At 33.6% G+C, this 16,538-nt stretch overlaps 1 protein-coding gene and 1 long non-coding RNA gene across 3 annotated transcripts; both read right to left on the bottom strand.

Annotated features, from left to right (window-relative positions):
* Positions 1 to 4,655: 4,655 nt before the first annotated feature.
* LOC133788972 (diacylglycerol kinase 4-like) lies at positions 4,656 to 6,583 on the bottom strand. 2 transcript variants are annotated; one of them, XM_062226672.1, is made up of 4 exons: positions 6,491 to 6,583; positions 5,845 to 6,181; positions 5,393 to 5,509; positions 4,656 to 4,764 (listed from the first exon to the last, which is right to left on the bottom strand). In XM_062226672.1, the coding sequence occupies exons 2-4, from the start codon at positions 5,944 to 5,946 to the stop codon at positions 4,756 to 4,758; spliced, it is 228 nt and encodes a 75-aa protein (XP_062082656.1). In that variant the 5' UTR covers positions 5,947 to 6,181; positions 6,491 to 6,583; the 3' UTR covers positions 4,656 to 4,755. The 2 variants fall into 2 exon arrangements, with proteins under 2 accessions (XP_062082656.1, XP_062082657.1); XM_062226673.1 differs by lacking the exon at positions 6,491 to 6,583 and having other exon boundaries at positions 5,845 to 6,236.
* Positions 6,584 to 6,739: 156 nt separating this feature from the next.
* On the bottom strand, positions 6,740 to 13,155 carry LOC133788973 (uncharacterized). Its single transcript, XR_009873431.1, has 5 exons — positions 12,957 to 13,155; positions 12,747 to 12,828; positions 12,271 to 12,526; positions 6,990 to 7,065; positions 6,740 to 6,822 (listed from the first exon to the last, which is right to left on the bottom strand). It is a non-coding gene; the product is annotated as an uncharacterized LOC133788973 (long non-coding RNA).
* Between the last annotated feature and the right edge of the window lie 3,383 nt (positions 13,156 to 16,538).

Raw genomic sequence — 16,538 nt, 5'->3', positions numbered from 1 at the left:
TCCATGTGTGGTGCTAGCGATTCCTCATGTCTCTGACCAATCCGTATGTCCTTTAGCAGATTTGATTGGATAGACAAGTTAGCCAGCTTGCCTACAACCACTTCTATTCCGGCACTGATAAGCTCCTGCTGTAGCGGCTTTTCTATTCCGGATAAGACTGCTAAGTTCCCATAGCTTTTTCTACTAAGCGCATCAGCAACTACGTTCGCCTTCCCTGAGTGGTATAGGATTTCGCGGTCGTAATCCTTTACTAACTCTAACCACCTGCGCTGCCTCATGTTGAGCTCCTTCTGCGTAAAGAAGTATTTTAAACTTTTGTGGTCCGTGTAAATCTCGCACCGTTCTCCGTAAAGATAATGGCGCCAGATTTTTAACGCAAAGACCACCGCTGCCAACTCCATATCGTGAGTTGGATAGCGTTGTTCATACTCCTTTAACTGACGTGAGGCATAGGCTATCACCTTGTCGTTTTGCATCAACACGCATCCCAATCCTAGCTTTGATGCATCGCAGTAGACAACGAACTTATCGTTGGGTGTTGGGACACTAAGTACTGGTGTTGAGGAAAGCTTATCCTTAAGTAACTGGAAGCTTTCCTCACACTAATCATTCCAGTTAAACTTTTGTTGCTTCCAGGTCAGGTTGGTGAGTGGAGTGGCTATCTTAGAAAAGCCCTCTACAAACTTCCTATAATAACGTAAAGACATATCATAACACATAATTCACTTATTATAATGGCCATTATTACTTGGGGTCCCATAGACTAAACAAGCTTATGCCCATGAGATTAGTGGGGTCCTACCAGCTAAATAGGCATATGCCCACAATCTTTCTGGGGTCTTGTTAGTCAAATAGGGCATAAGCCCAAGCCTACAACAAACACATGCATAACAAATTCATAACACATTCATAACATATCATAACATAACACATAAGATAACATAAACATAAACATATAGATTCTAGCCTATTTTCCTTACCAAAGTTACCGGGATAAAATGGACTGAGTTGGGACTTTTTGGAACACTCCTAAAACCATAATGAACAAGAGTGAGTCTAAAGAAAGGAGATGAAATGAAAGAGAATAGGAAGACTAAACCATTAAAAGAAAATATGCTTACCACAACTTAAGTGCTTAAGAACTTGGATTCCCAAACCAAAATAAGAATGAGGTTAGGAAATTGAGTAGAAGACTAAGAGAAAGGAAACATAATACAGAAAGGAACTAGAGTTTTGGTTACCTCAAAGATTTGCAAGATCAATCTAACCTCCACCGAAATACTATAGAACTCACTTCCCAAAGTGTTTGATAAGCTTATGATGTTTAAGCTTATAGTTTTTCCCCAAACCAGGTGTTTACACTCTCACACTCACTTAACACTAGCAGCTTCTGAACTTAGAGCAAATGGTGAATAATGGCTGGGTACTAGGTCCTATTTATAGAGTTTGGGAATGAAAATATCTTGATTTTACTTGAATAAAAATAATGGCTTTTTAGGTGAAAATCATTTGAATAATCGTTCAGCAGAGGCTGAAGACTCGTTCAAAAGATGCTGGACTGTTGAAGGAGTTTGAATGGCTGAAAGGAAATGAATTCAAAAACATTTGAAAACATACTGGAGGAGGCGATATATCGTCTGGGCCAGTATGCCCGAGGCGACCGTGCATCGTTTCGTGTTTTCCGTATTTACGTGCTTCGATATATCGCCCCCTATAGCTGCGATATATCGGCACATGCTGAATAATTAAACACGAAATTACACATTTTTAGCTAAGTTTGAATGGAGTAAACAGCCTTGACTAAGCCCTCAACGTATTCAAAGCTGCTGACTGACCCTATAACATTCAAACTTTACCCTTATTTAATTTGATCCTCCAAAATACTTAATCCTTAATTACCATTCATAACATGTGCTTAAAATCCTATTGGTTGATGTCTAAACCTTATAATATAATAAATATAATCCTTAATATCAGTCACGTAATCTAACCTTAGGTTATACTTAATATTCTTAAACTATAGGTTAAACTTAGAAAATCTATAAGTACTACTATGAGTGTCCAAATAATTCCCGGTCTGAACCAAAAATCCATAGTAACAAAGATAACACTAAACATACTATAATACTACTAAACAATTAGCTAAGTAAAGTTCTTGGACTCTACATCGGCCTAAGAGCACTGACACCTAATCGCTTGTACTAATTAAGATGTATGCTTGAGAATATATATTTGCCGTTGTTTAGCTGAATGCTTGTACACTGATGAATAAATGAATTGGTTGGGTCAAGGTTAATTAAATGCTATTGTTGCTCTTTTGTTGGGATTGTTGCCTATAATCTCTTATCAGTTGAATCTAGTGTATGATATTTACTGTCTTATATTGTTGCCTAATTTTTCATGGTGTTTTAAGTTTTCTTTCTGGGCCTTGGCTCATGGGTGCTACGTGGTGCAGGTGAGGGAGTTGATAACTGGACCTTCCATGAGTTAGAGAGCTTCAAGGGCGGTGTGTGCATATGCAGCCTGCTCTATCACCATGGTCGGGGTAGCTTTGGAGGAACTAGGGTTAAACCCTGTTTTTTCCGTATAGGACGGCTAAATTGTATATGTTTATCTTTTACCAATCTATAAACTGATTTTTGGGATCCCATGTATGAACTTAATATTTTAATGAAAAATAATTATTTTGTTGACTGAATCTTTTTTTACTTGACCTTGACTTAGTCTTTAGCTACACATTTAAGTTCAACCAACTTGCTTAGTAGGTTAAGCACTATTTTAAACACACAGTGTAACGGTCTTGGTTATCTAGGGCGTTACAAACTCGGTTCCTAGAAATCCTCCCACTATGACGAGGCTCCGTGACTGTTTGCTCAGGAACAATGGTACTTTCTTCATTTCAACCGACTTGCATTGGTTGGACATGAAGAGTGGGAATTTAATCATCAACTTGCATTGATGACGATGAAACATTGGTTGGAGTCAATTCTTCAACCATCTCCTCTAAAACTACTTTGATGTGTGGTTTGAAGTTTTGGACATAGTCATTTTCCAAAAAAGTAGCATTCGTAGAAGTAAACACTTTCTTTTCTGAATAGCTATACAAAAGTCCACCCCGAGTACCTTTAAGATAGCCAACAAACATGCAAACTTCAGTTCGCAGTTCTAGCTTTCCCTCCTTTTTCCTTAGGACGTGGGCAGGACACCCTCAGATTCTATAATGGTGTTAACTAGGTTCACGACCATTCTTATGTTCTAAAGGTGTTTTGGGGAATTATTTGGACAACACAACATTGAGAATGTTGTTCGCGATTTCAATTGCATGCCCCCAGCTTGTACATTCAAAGGTCCACAAACATCTAAATGAACAAGTCCAAGTGGTTCCTTGGCCCTATCACCCTTTGTATAGAATGGACACTTGGTTAGTTTGCCTTCTAGACAAGATTCATAGACAGGTAATTCTCCAAAGGTGAGCTCTCTCAAAGGCTCATCCTTTGTAAGTCTTTGAATTCTATCATAGCCAATGTGACGTAGTCTCAAATGCCATAAATACATCAAGTTATCATTTTTGGTCTTTTGACGTTTATTGGTCATAGGTTTAGCTACTTTGAATAAATAATTATTGAGAGCGACAAGTTCGCTAGGTCGCTGAATATAAAGCCCATTTTCCAAACATGCAATGCACAATTGTGATCCATTGAAAGAAATAGATATATTAGAACTTGTAAAAGTCATAACAAATTGTTCTAATTGCAACATGGAAACTGAAATTAAATTTCTACTAAAATCCATAATAAAAAATACATCATTTAAAATTAAAAATTTATTTCCGAACTTCAGACGAGCTCTTTCTCTAGCTTGGACCACAACGAACACTCTGTTCCCAATACTAAGCTTTAAGCCGCCTTCGTCCACTTCCTCCCACGATTCAAGAAGCTGTACAGAGTTACAAACATGGTTAGTAGATCCAGAATCAACAATCCATACAGATTTATCATTCTCTAAAACACATGTTTCTAAGATATATGAACTATAATCACTCACTACAAGAAAAAATGCTTTTAATAACACCGAAAATATGTTATCAAAACCTACGATAACACTTTCTGATGTGTTAAGACAGACTATGTTATCGTAGGTCAGGGTACTTTACATAACACTTTATCAGTGTTATACAAATGTGTTATTGTACTGTCAACGATAACACAATTTTTGTGTTATTTTAATATATAAATAAGTGTTTAATTATGTTATTTATAGTCGATTATATAACACTTTTTTGTGTTATACTACACTTTAGTATAACACTTTTTTTTGAGTTATACTATACTTTAGTATAACACTTTTTTTGTGTTATACTACACTTTAGTATAACACTTTTTTTTGTGTTATACTACACTTTAGTATAACACTTTTTTTGTGTTATACTACACTTTAGTATAACACATGTGTTATATTAGCTTAGAGAAATATAATCTTTTTTTACTTACACAAAACTAGAAAAACAAATATGAAAGTTGAAGCCAAATAAGATAACATAAATAGAATTTTATTAATTACTCAAATGTAATTACAATATTTAGTCTACTAGTCTAAGCTTAAGAAATCATACTAAAACATAATTTATGCCCAATTATGATTCTTTTATCACTAAATACAAAACAAAAAATGTATACAAAAATTAGTGAAATACATTCTTCCATTCTAAAGGCCTCAACTACAAATGTTGTCAAGAATTGTTCCAAAGAAATCATCTCAATATACCTGCACATTGTAAAAAAAAATCATTTTATTATTAAGAACATAAGACTTAAGACTACAAGACAGAGCAGTGTGCAGCATATTTACAACTACAAGACCAATTAGACTTTTAAAGTCAAAAGACTAAATGTCCTTTTCAATAATATTGAAAATAAACCAAGCAAGAAAGAGAAAAAAAATATTTAAAAAATTTTGCAATCATTTTCGCACTTGTTTGTTAATTTCCATTAATAAATACTTGGCTCAAGAGCCAGCAACAGGCTACTATTCCAACCATAACCTTAACCCTTAAATGACAGGAGTACAAGACTAACAAACCAGATCAATGCAATCATTTATGGTTCACCATCTAAATTCTTTTCCAGACAACAGTTTTTCAAAGAAGAAACCAGGATAACACTCAGAAGCATATCAATAAAGTTTGTACATTTATCAAGATCTCCGAAAAATAGATGCCCCTACTAAATACCCAGCAGAAATTTTATACATATATGATAATTCAACAAGTCTTTGGATTCTAACACTGAACTCACTTTGATTGCATGAAATAAAACGGTGCAAATGCACTTTCTACGCATAGTTATAACAAATATGATAGAATGAATATAAGATCAAAAATAAAGAGCAGTACCTGAGCAATGTGCTTGGCAGAGATGAGTTCGACCATAACAAATGATGCATGCCATCCGTGCTTAAGGCCAAAAATTTCTAGAAGACCATCATCAGCATGGGCCTCAACAAACTTTTTCTGTGAGAACAATAAATGTCAAGATAAGCATTATTGACCTGAAACTTAAGTCCCTTCAATAACAGGGGATGTTATCATCATGTAAAGTCTGAATGGACCATATGGTACATGAGATCAAATATGGTAAGGGGAAAATTATGATGAGTGAGGTGAAAGTGTGAAACACAATAACTCCACAATACTTGAGTATTATTGATGAATCAGGGAAAAACAATAACTTCGTAAGTACTCGAGTATTTTCATGCTCACATCTGCATAACCAACATACAGCATAGAAGAACATAGAGCTAATAAACCCAATGAAAATTAACATTATCTCGAGGAGAGATATATACCTTTTCCAAATAATCTGGCTTCAGATTACCCCAGGGATGTCGTCCACTTCCATAGTTATGAAGATTTAAAGCAACAATAGCTCTTACACTAGAGGAACACATAATTACAAAATGAGATTTATAGAATAAGAATATCAATGAAAAATGTATAAATGATGATAATACTTAGCGACAGAGATGGTACTTATCTAAGAAGAATAAGAAGAAACACATTGCCAGATAAAATTATATTGCAAATAAAACAAACTCACAAAAGTACCTTGACGTAACAGTAATTTGCTCCCATTCTGAGCAATTGACCTTTTTGACATGCAACCTTAAAATATTTGTTAGTCCCCTGAGCCAAAAAAGTATTAAGACGTGTTAGCAAATACAGATTATGATCAAGGCAGAATATTGTTACTCTTAATGACTACATCTCCGAACAAATTATCAACCACAACAGGAGAGAATCATTTAAAAATATGCTTTGTGCTTTCACCCTTTGAGCCACAGTAATTTTAGAAGGAGAAAAGCACAAGAGAATAAAATTAAATCAAAGTGGAATCCTACTTGCTGATAAATTATTTCCATCAGCAAACAACAAATCATAAAGCAGAACAACCCTCTTAACAAAACAAACTGCTTAAACTTAAAGATATTTCACCTTAATCGTGGATCACCTGTACAAGGTGTAAAGAACCAACCTTGATCGCAACTATAACCAGAATAGATCAGCTGCGACAATCAATTAGAAGAGTTTAGCTGGTAAAATAAATAGACATTGTGCCTTTTTTCCAGCAGGGTACATTTACATCAAGATACAAATATCCAAATAACAATTTTAGTTCTAAAAAATCATTGGTAATAGTCCATAATCACAAGACTTTTCACATAATAAGATAACAAACCAGACCTTATTAGAAATTGGTCCTTGTGTCAGGTAAGGTTTCTCATTACATAAATGATGAAAGCCGTAAGTCACCTGAGCATCCATTCCTGTAATATAGATCCAAAAAATAAGGAGGCTTGTGTAGAATGATAAAAAATACAGCCCTGGTCTGCTTCATATAAAACTAAGAGGGAGCGAACCACACACACACACACACATACTAATACAGAATAATTATCAGCTCTTAGACAAGTCAAAAATCACACAAACATACCTATGCTAAAGTAATTATAAAATACTCCTTCATAACAAGTCTTTTTCTCAGGCAACTCCCCTTCAATCTCCAACCCCTGCATTTAAATACATTTCACCTATTTAGGTGAATTTGTTCACATGAAAATAAATAAATTTAATACTTCACATTTTACAAAGACTAACACAAAACATATTCTAAGTTTAATATGCAGCACATCAAAGATTTCAAAACAAAGTTCATTTTCTTACAAGCAATTAAAAAAATAGCTTTAAAAAAAATTAAATTTTCCATGTTTATATTGTTTTATATATCTTGACGATTAGAGTAAATCTCTCTAGATACAAACACTAGAATGAAAACAGGAAAAAAAAACAATTAATTACATCAAAACTTCAAAAATCCCATCAACTAGCCTCTACAATTTTATTTTTCTACATGAATTATAAGATTCAAAAGAATGATGCACAAGAAATTGCCTAATGTCACATCTAGCTTTATACACAATCCAGAGCAGAGCAATAGATTATATGCTATAATGCTATATAGTCCACCTTCTCATTCCCCAAAACCACCATAAATGCACTTCCAACAGATAATTTATTCTATCCTTTAGAGAACAACAATAATAATAGGAGTAACGACACGTTGACACAAAATATGCAGCAAATGGCCTTTGGAGGCTTATAATGAATGTTGATAATGGTGGGAGCAGAAAGATAAAACCAAACCGAAGACTCGTGTGTAAAACTATCATCATCAGGCCAAAAAAAAAAGTTCATAATCTAAGAAGCAAAGATGGGCCAAAATAGATATCGACAAAATCAAATCCAATGTAAACAAGAATGCACTGCAAACAGGTTCAAGTTACTTGATACAAAAGCATCAAAGGCATTGTCAAGTAGTGTTAAAAAACATGCATTATAAAACAGATTAATAATAAAGGTAATCTTTAAATAATTCTTCCTCTAATCTATTAACAGGTGATAAAGCAAATAAAGCATTATAAAACAGAGAATAACAAACTTAGATATTCAAAAGCCCTCAGATCTCATAAGCTAATATGGTCATTAACAGTGTACATGTAATGACCCACTAATCTAGACTATTTAGACCATTAACGAAACTATACATAAAACTTACATTTTTATGAAAATACCATAATTTTATTGAGTAACTTGTAAAATCAGAGTTACTTACAAATAAATAGAATACTAAGAAGGATTTTGGGATCCCATTGTCTTTAAAACAAAACATGATTTAAATGAAAAGAATTACATAAGAAAATGCGGAAAATACATATAAAACCATAAAAATTAAAATGAGACTACATCCTCGAATCGAATAATGCTCGGCCCCTTGACTCCATTCACCATCGATACACATCCTCTAAGCATCCCGAATCTTTCTGCCTCTAAAGTTTATTTCCTGCACATAAACAGAAAGGAATGAGCCTAATGCCCAGCAAGGAAAAATCTAACACATAGTCATACACATCAATTTCATAATAACGTAAAGACATATCATAACACATAATACACTTATTATAATGGCCATTATTACTTGGGGTCACATAGACTAAACAAGCTTATGCCCATGAGATTAGTGGGGTCCTACCAGCTAAATAAGTTTATGCCCACAATCTTTTTGGGGTCTTGTTAGTCAAATAGGGCATAAGCCCAAGCCTACAACATACACATCAATAACATATTCATAACATATGAAAACATAACACATAAGATAACATAAACATAAACATATAGATTCTAGCCTATTTTCCTTACCAAAGTTACCGGGATATAATGGACTGAGTTGGGACTTTTGGAACACTCCTAAAACCATAATGAACAAGAGTGAGTTGAAAGAAGGAAAGAGATGAAAATGAATAGGAAGACTAAACCATTGAGAATTATGCTTACCACAACTTATGTGCTTAAGAACTTGGATTCCCTAACCAAAATAGAGATTAAGGTTAGAGATTGAGTAGAAGACTATGAGAAAGAAAATAACATAATACAGAAATGAACTAGAGTTTTGGTTACCTCAAAGACTTGCAAGATCAATCTAACCACAACTGAAATACTAACGAATCTCACTTCCCAAAGTGTTTGATAAGCTTATGATGTTTAAGCTTATGATTTTCCCAAACCAGGTGTTTAAACTCTCACACTCACTTAACACTAGCAGCTTCTGAACTTAGAGTAAAAGGTGAAGAAATGGCTGGGTACTAGGTCCTATTTATAGAGTTTGGGAATGAAAGTATCTTGATTTTACTTGAATAAAAATAATGGATTTTTAGGTGAAAATCATTTGAATAATCGTTCAGCAGAGGCTGAAGACTCGTTCAAAAGATGCTGGACTGTTGAAGGAGTTTGAATGGCTGAAAGGAAATGAATTCAAAAGAGTTTGAATTTATGCTGGAGGAGGCGATATATCGCCCCCTGTAGGCGATATATCGCCTGGGCCAGTATGCCCGAGGCGACCGTGCATCGTTTCGTGTTTTCCATATCTACGTGCTGCGACATATCGCCCCTATAGCTGCGATATATCGACACACGCTGAATATTTAAACACGAAATTACACATTTTTAGCTAAGTTTGAATGGAGTAAACAGCCTTGACTAAGCCCTCAACGTATTCAAAGCTGATGACTGACCCTATAACATTCAAACTTTACTCCTTATTAAATTTAATCCTCAAAAATACTTAATCCTTAATCACCATTCATAACATGTGCTTAAAATCCTATTGGTTGATGTCTAAACCTTATAATATAATAAATATAATCCTTAATATCAGTCACATTAATCAAACCTTAGGTTATACTTAATATTCTTAAACTATAGGTTAAACTTAGAAAATCTATAAGTACTACTATGAGTGTCCAAATAATTCCCGGTCTGAACCAAAAATCCACAGTTACAAAGATAATACTAAACATACTATAATACTACTAAATAACTAGCTAAGTAAAGTTCTTGGACTCTACAGTACATGAGAATTTTCATTATAAGCCTTAAGAGCACTCACAATAGATTCTGTAAAATAGACTTTTTCTGGTGAAAAAGTAGAGAGAGAGAGAGAGCAATATATATGTATGTATGTATGTATGTATGTATGTATAGAGAGAGAGAGAGAGAGAGACAAGGATTATAATGCAAAACCATGAAATTGCTTCTGAAAATTAGATTTTCCAGCACAGGGCAAATAAGCATGCAAAGAAAGTGAAAACTAACAAAAAAAATGACAATATCTTCATATTATTACATAAGGCAATAAAATATATATTTTGTAGCTGTAAAAAGAGACCATTTTAATATATAAATGCCCTCAGAGATTAATGCTAGAAATTTCATGAACATTGAAAATTCATTAAGAACCAATCACATCGTCAAGGTTTAAACACCACCACTTCAACCATCACCTTTGGCATTCACCACCACCAACAGCAAACACAGATCATCATCACCACAGCCAACATGAGAAAATAGTAATAAATAAATAAATAAAATAAAATAATGGATCATGGTGAGTACCAAAGATGGTGAGAGCAGAAAAGATGGAGGCTCAAAATGAAATCAAAGCACATATCAATTCAAAAATAAAAGTTTTCATCATCAGGCACAAAGTAATGTAGAAACAAACTAAAGAACCGTGGAAAAAAAAAGGAAAGTAATCATCAGGCCAAGGCATTGTTTCCAACATTGAGTTTTTCCATCACAGGGCAAAGGATACTACCATTTGTAAAACCCACTAACATTAAAAAGGAAAATACAGTAAAATCAACTTTACAGCTTACAAATAAAAAATCAGTACATAAGTTATATTGCGCTAAGTATTTATGTAAGAACATCCATTATGCCACGTGCATTCTGAATTTCCGACAAGCTAACAAAAGAACTTCTATTTAACAAATAAATTCATGTACAACATAGATGATATCTTAATGAAAATATCGGCCCTTTAAAAGTATAACACTTGATTGACAAAACATTCAGTTTTCCCTTAGTTATTATACATATGGACTACATCTCAAAATAAAGCTCAAGAACCTTCCCTACAAGGACAAAATTTAGCAGATAAATCATCTGATTGTTTAAAATTCTAGGATGCAGTAAAATATTAGAGTAATAGACTACTGCAGTGTCTTGTCATGCAGTTGTAAGTATAATAAATATTTTAAACCATTCATTCATAACAACTATGAACAAGTGCAACAAGAAAAAGAGCGAGAGAAACTGCTGCAATAATGAATAAAATATACTTCAGATATCTCTGCCATCTTTTGCTTAAATAAACCCATTATTTTTTTTCTTCAGATTTCACTCACAATGCAAAACTGGGGCAGCAAGTGGAAAAAGAGAAGAAACTTGCAAATGGCATCATATTATGATATAAACTCTATGAAAATAAGTAAAAAAAAATTTGATAATTCAAACTACCACAAAGCCCTCAACAATTTTAAGAATATCAATAATAAGAAATATGTGTTCATGTATATATATGTGTGAGAGAGAAACAGGGGGGAAAGGATAGAGAAGTTAAACAAAATTTACTTTCAATACTAATCCAACCACAACAGTAATAAAATTATTGAGATTAGCTTATGGGACATAGTAACAATAAAAATGAGATAGTAATTATCATAATATTGTACAAATTAGTAGGGTATTCATAGAAATGAATATAGAAAAATCCATTTCAGTCATAAACCATTTTAAAAAGATAACATTTATATAATTAATAAAAAACTTAACTAGATAGAAAAAATCGGTCATTTCAGAAGCTGGAATAATGGAGTAAGAAAGAGAGTCAAAATTCTTAACACATAATGACAAATTGCCTAAAAATTGTACAGGCCTAAATAAAAAGATGATGATTGCAAATTTGGTATTGAGAAATCTATAAACAGTTCAACTTTGAAATAGCAATGTGCTTTGTGAAATCATACTTCATTATTATCTTAAAATGTTCCACATCATTCCAATTACCAAAAGTAAAAAAAAAAATCAAGCATTCTCATCTATAGCAACAAAATTCGGATTGATATATTTTAATTCAATTAAAATTTCTCTTATATATATATATATATATTTATACACATTTGTATACCATTGAGCATTAATGATATTGATTTGGGTTAAAGAGGAATTTATGCTGCCATTTTATAGAGAAAAAAGCAATTCAAGAACCTGGACTAGTGGCCATCCAAAACAATGGCCAATGAACTCAATTTTGGAAACAAAACTAACATAAACGCTAAAATAAACAACTGAGCTGAGCAAAAGTACCATGAACTCACCTCAATGCACGAAGCCTCATCCAAGCCTCCAATCGATGACGACCCTGCCAATAATTCGGCATCCACTGCTCGAATCCAACATGAATGGTCCGGAGTCCCGACTTGGCAAGGATCGAATCGGTCTCATTGCTAGCTCCACCAGCCTCCACCACGATCCAAATGAGCAGGACAAAGATTAGACAAAAATAACAGATGGCAGATAAAGACAGCAAACCTGCATGCCAACTGAAAATTGGTGACACATCTCATTTAAGATCTGAAAAAATCCAAGAAAAATAAAAAAAACTTCCAAGTTTCAGATGTCAAATTGCATACATACACAACTAGAAAATAAAATTCAGAGACAATCCCTAACTTTTCCTTTGCAACCATTCATAGTAAACATGAGTTATGACTTATAGACCATCTCTCTAGGCTCTGCAAAATGAGCAATACAGTATGACAGAATTCTTTAGTGTCATTATTGATAATATTACCTCTGGGGGATGGACATATTTATCATAACTATTTGAAAGAATCCATTGATGGTTTCCAGTAAATGCAGCTCGCCCAACTATTCTGAAACCTCAAAAATATATAATTAAATAAATATCAGAAGGCATACACTTCATTACAAATTACAAGGTAGTCACATTAAATAGTTAAAAAACTTAATGGAAGATGGAAAATGCATACCCTTCACCCACCTGATTACTAATCATCATTTTTTTAATAAGTGCCGAGACTTGATCTCCCACTTGACTTCCAAGCTGAGAAGGGCAAGTTTCAGATGACATCAATAGTCTTTCCCACTCTCCAAAAGGTAGCTCAGTACTCCCAGCTCCACAAATGCTTGCAGGTAGAGAAGAATTTGAGGATTCATAGTGATATTATTCCCATATTAGCAGCCTATCAACAAGTAAAATTCTTCATCCTTAGGGCATAGTAAAAGTTAAAGAAACAATCCAGTACCAAGAAGCATTAAACAATATTATATATTGATTTCCAAGTACCTAAAGTAGTCTTTTTTTCCCAGTAATTTGAGCATAAAAAATAGTTAAAATTGCATTTTTCAGAAGCCTGGACAAAGACAAAAGGAACTGATTTTTCCATCAAATTAACCGCTAGTGGAAAATATTAAAATTTTCTCCCCCTTGAAACAACAAAGTAAATCTGAATAGAATCAAGCATCGCAGACCGAAATCTGAACCAATAGATTTAGGATATTTAATGAGTCAGGCATAGAGTGGTTAGTGAACCTATAATGAACATGCTTTTTTCACTGGGAATCTAGAAGGCAAAACAGAACAAAGCAAGACATAACATTCCAAAAATAGGAAACAACAAAAATCAGATTACAAAACAAAATCTAGAAAACGATAATAGTTAAGACTTTTCACATGTGTATCATATCTTAGAACTAGAAAGATATCACAAACCCTAGTCCCCAAAAACCCTTTAAAGAAAAAGAAATGACCCAACAGATCTACTTTGTTTGGCTTCTGAGAAAACATGGACAAAAATGGAAATAAAAAATGAAAATTTTCTAAAAACATCCATATTTTGCAGTTGATAAACTAACTCAATTGAATCTAACTCACGTGTTGAGCTTCTTTCTACTCATCCAAACCAAGGACAAATATCAGCCAAAGAAAAGTTATAGAACTACTTCTACACCTTTAGTTGAGACCAAGTTATTTCTCAACTAAAACTTTCTTAGGGTTTTGGCAGCCGATTTTCCAGAACACAGCATAAGACCACTGATTCGAACCGCAAAGAGTCTTGAGCACCTCTTTTAGCAGTTACCCCATGTCTAACGGATATTTCGGAGCTCAAATACTGGCTATCTAGTGTAACAAAAATGACGAAACCCACACACGAAAAAAGGAGAGAGAGACAAAGTGAATAAGAAAATAAGCAAGTAATAGCACAGGATAAATATTATTAGTAGAGGACTAGAATTTTGGGATTTCGGTGAGAGGTAGGGAGAGTTGGGAGTTTGAGGCTGTGGGGAAATTTCTGGGAAATTTGGAGAATTTCCTCTCGGAAAGTTTGGAAATTTTTTTAGAGAGGTCTTGGGAAAATTTGGGGTTTGGGTAGGAGATTTACATAGAGTTAAGAGAGAGAATGAGATATGTAGATTTAGAAAATGAGAATAGAAATAATACAATTTGGTACAAATATTTCATTTGCCGCCAATTAATGAATTTGTGCGCCATTTTTTTATGTCCAGCCTAATTAGATGGGTTTAGGATAACACTTTTTTAAAAGAGTTATTCTTAAATGTTGTGGAAAGGGTTTTTTGGTGTAGTGACTACCTTTGCTTTTAGCTGCTAGAAACTTAGGGCAATCTCATTTCCAATGCCCCTTCTCTTTGTAGTGAAAGCATTTATCTTTAACTTTCTTGTTCTTTTTATTCCCCTTTGGTGTCTGTGCACTCATCTTTACAGTCTTTGCAGGCTTGGGGTTGTCTCTTTGTCCACCTTTCCTCTTGTTTCCAACTTTCGAAGACGAAGCTTGGTTAGCTTCAGCCTTAGCTGGATCAGCAGCAACAGTAGTAGTCTTCATGTTTCCTCCCTTACTAGGTCGACCCATGATTGACTCGAAAGTTTGAAGCTCGTTCTTGAATTGCGTCAGACCATAGTTGAGTTGATCACAAACGTGCGGAGATGGTGCCATCTGAGCATTGGCATATTTCTTGGTGGCCTCAAAACGAGTCTGCGCTGATTTGGTACCAAACATGTCTTGGAGCTAATCCATGATTTTGTAGGTCGTCTCGACATTCTCCATCTTTGTCTTGAGAGTGTCGACCATACTAGTTAACATGTAGTACTGCGCCTTATTGTTAGCCGCCTGCCAATGCTCATATTTATCTCTTACAGACTTGGTAGCTCCTTCATCTGGAACTTCTGGGATTCCTCAGTCATGACGAACTTGGCGATGTCACCAATCAACACTATGTTCATATTCTACTCCCACTTAAGGAAGTTTCTCCATCGAAAATTGAGAAAGAATGGTAGTAGACACAGTCATACTTAAAACTACAAATTATCAATAAAATAGAAATCAATCATTTTTGCTCAATAAAACTTCTATTCACACAAATTTTCAAGAAATAGCACAACATATACCAAAAAATGTAAGATATGAGAAAAAAAATACAAAAAACTATCATATCTCTATTTCTTTAGATTTTTAACTAATCTATGATATCCTTGTCCCGGTTGGCGAGATTCAAAAATACCACTAGTTAAATAAAGTTGTAAACTTATTTAATAATGGACACCATTATTAACAACCTACTATTCAATCAAAATAAGAAAAAAAAATCTCTTATTTAGTCCTAGTAGTCACCGTAGGGGTGAGTCTAGAAGAATTTGACTTGTAATTATCTATCTTTCGAAATCTAACCTTGTCAAAATAACTAATGAACATCTTCTGTAGGGGGACGAATCAAAGCGTCTCGATGCCCCATTAAGCTAGGAGATTGAATATAATTCTTAAAATAAGCTCATTATAAAATTAAAATAATATTTTATTATTTATTTTTCAAAAATTAATGACTATGGTTCTCTAAAAAATTGAAAAGTTAATTTTTTAAAACCAAAGTTCTATAATTTTCTATTAATTCTAAAGTGTCACATTGATACAAATTCAATTAAATTTGAATTTATTTATTGCTAATCAATATTTAGGTTTAGCTATTATAATGAACCTATATAAAATTGGGCTTGTATGGAGGAGGGCTGGGTTCAGTATGTCGTTCCCACTACAAAAAGGCCCTCATACTTCCATTCAAGGTCCAAAAGATAGGAATTTAAACATTCGTTTTATTAATTGTTATTAATTGATTAGGTCCACTATAGTCATGCAAGGCAAATGGCCCTTCACAAGTGGAACCACCCACAAGAGCGGAATTTAAACTTTACATTTTATAATGGGCCCAAATAAAACCTATCATTTTATGAATATTTTATTTGGCAAAAACCAAATATCTAGCAAACATATGGGCCACTATATGCATATAAGCCCAATTCCAAAAATACCACATATAGTGTGAAAAGACATGTTATAATTCGATGGGCCTAATCATATTATTATATGAGCAAGTCTATGAATTTATACAAAAATACCACAATTTATTTCATTTGCAAAAATACCACTATTAATATTCTAGAATTTATCAAAAAATTGAATTAACAAATTTTTTACAAAAAATAAGTCAATTTAAATGAAATTTATCAACAATTAACAATAGTTAATTTAAAATTTCATTTATCAACAATCAA

Source organism: Humulus lupulus, chromosome 7 (assembly GCF_963169125.1).
Source record: "Humulus lupulus chromosome 7, drHumLupu1.1, whole genome shotgun sequence".
NCBI classification, from domain to species: Eukaryota; Viridiplantae; Streptophyta; class Magnoliopsida; order Rosales; family Cannabaceae; genus Humulus; species Humulus lupulus.
Note: the sequence above shows the minus strand (reverse complement) of the source record. Positions and strands in the feature narration are given on the sequence as shown.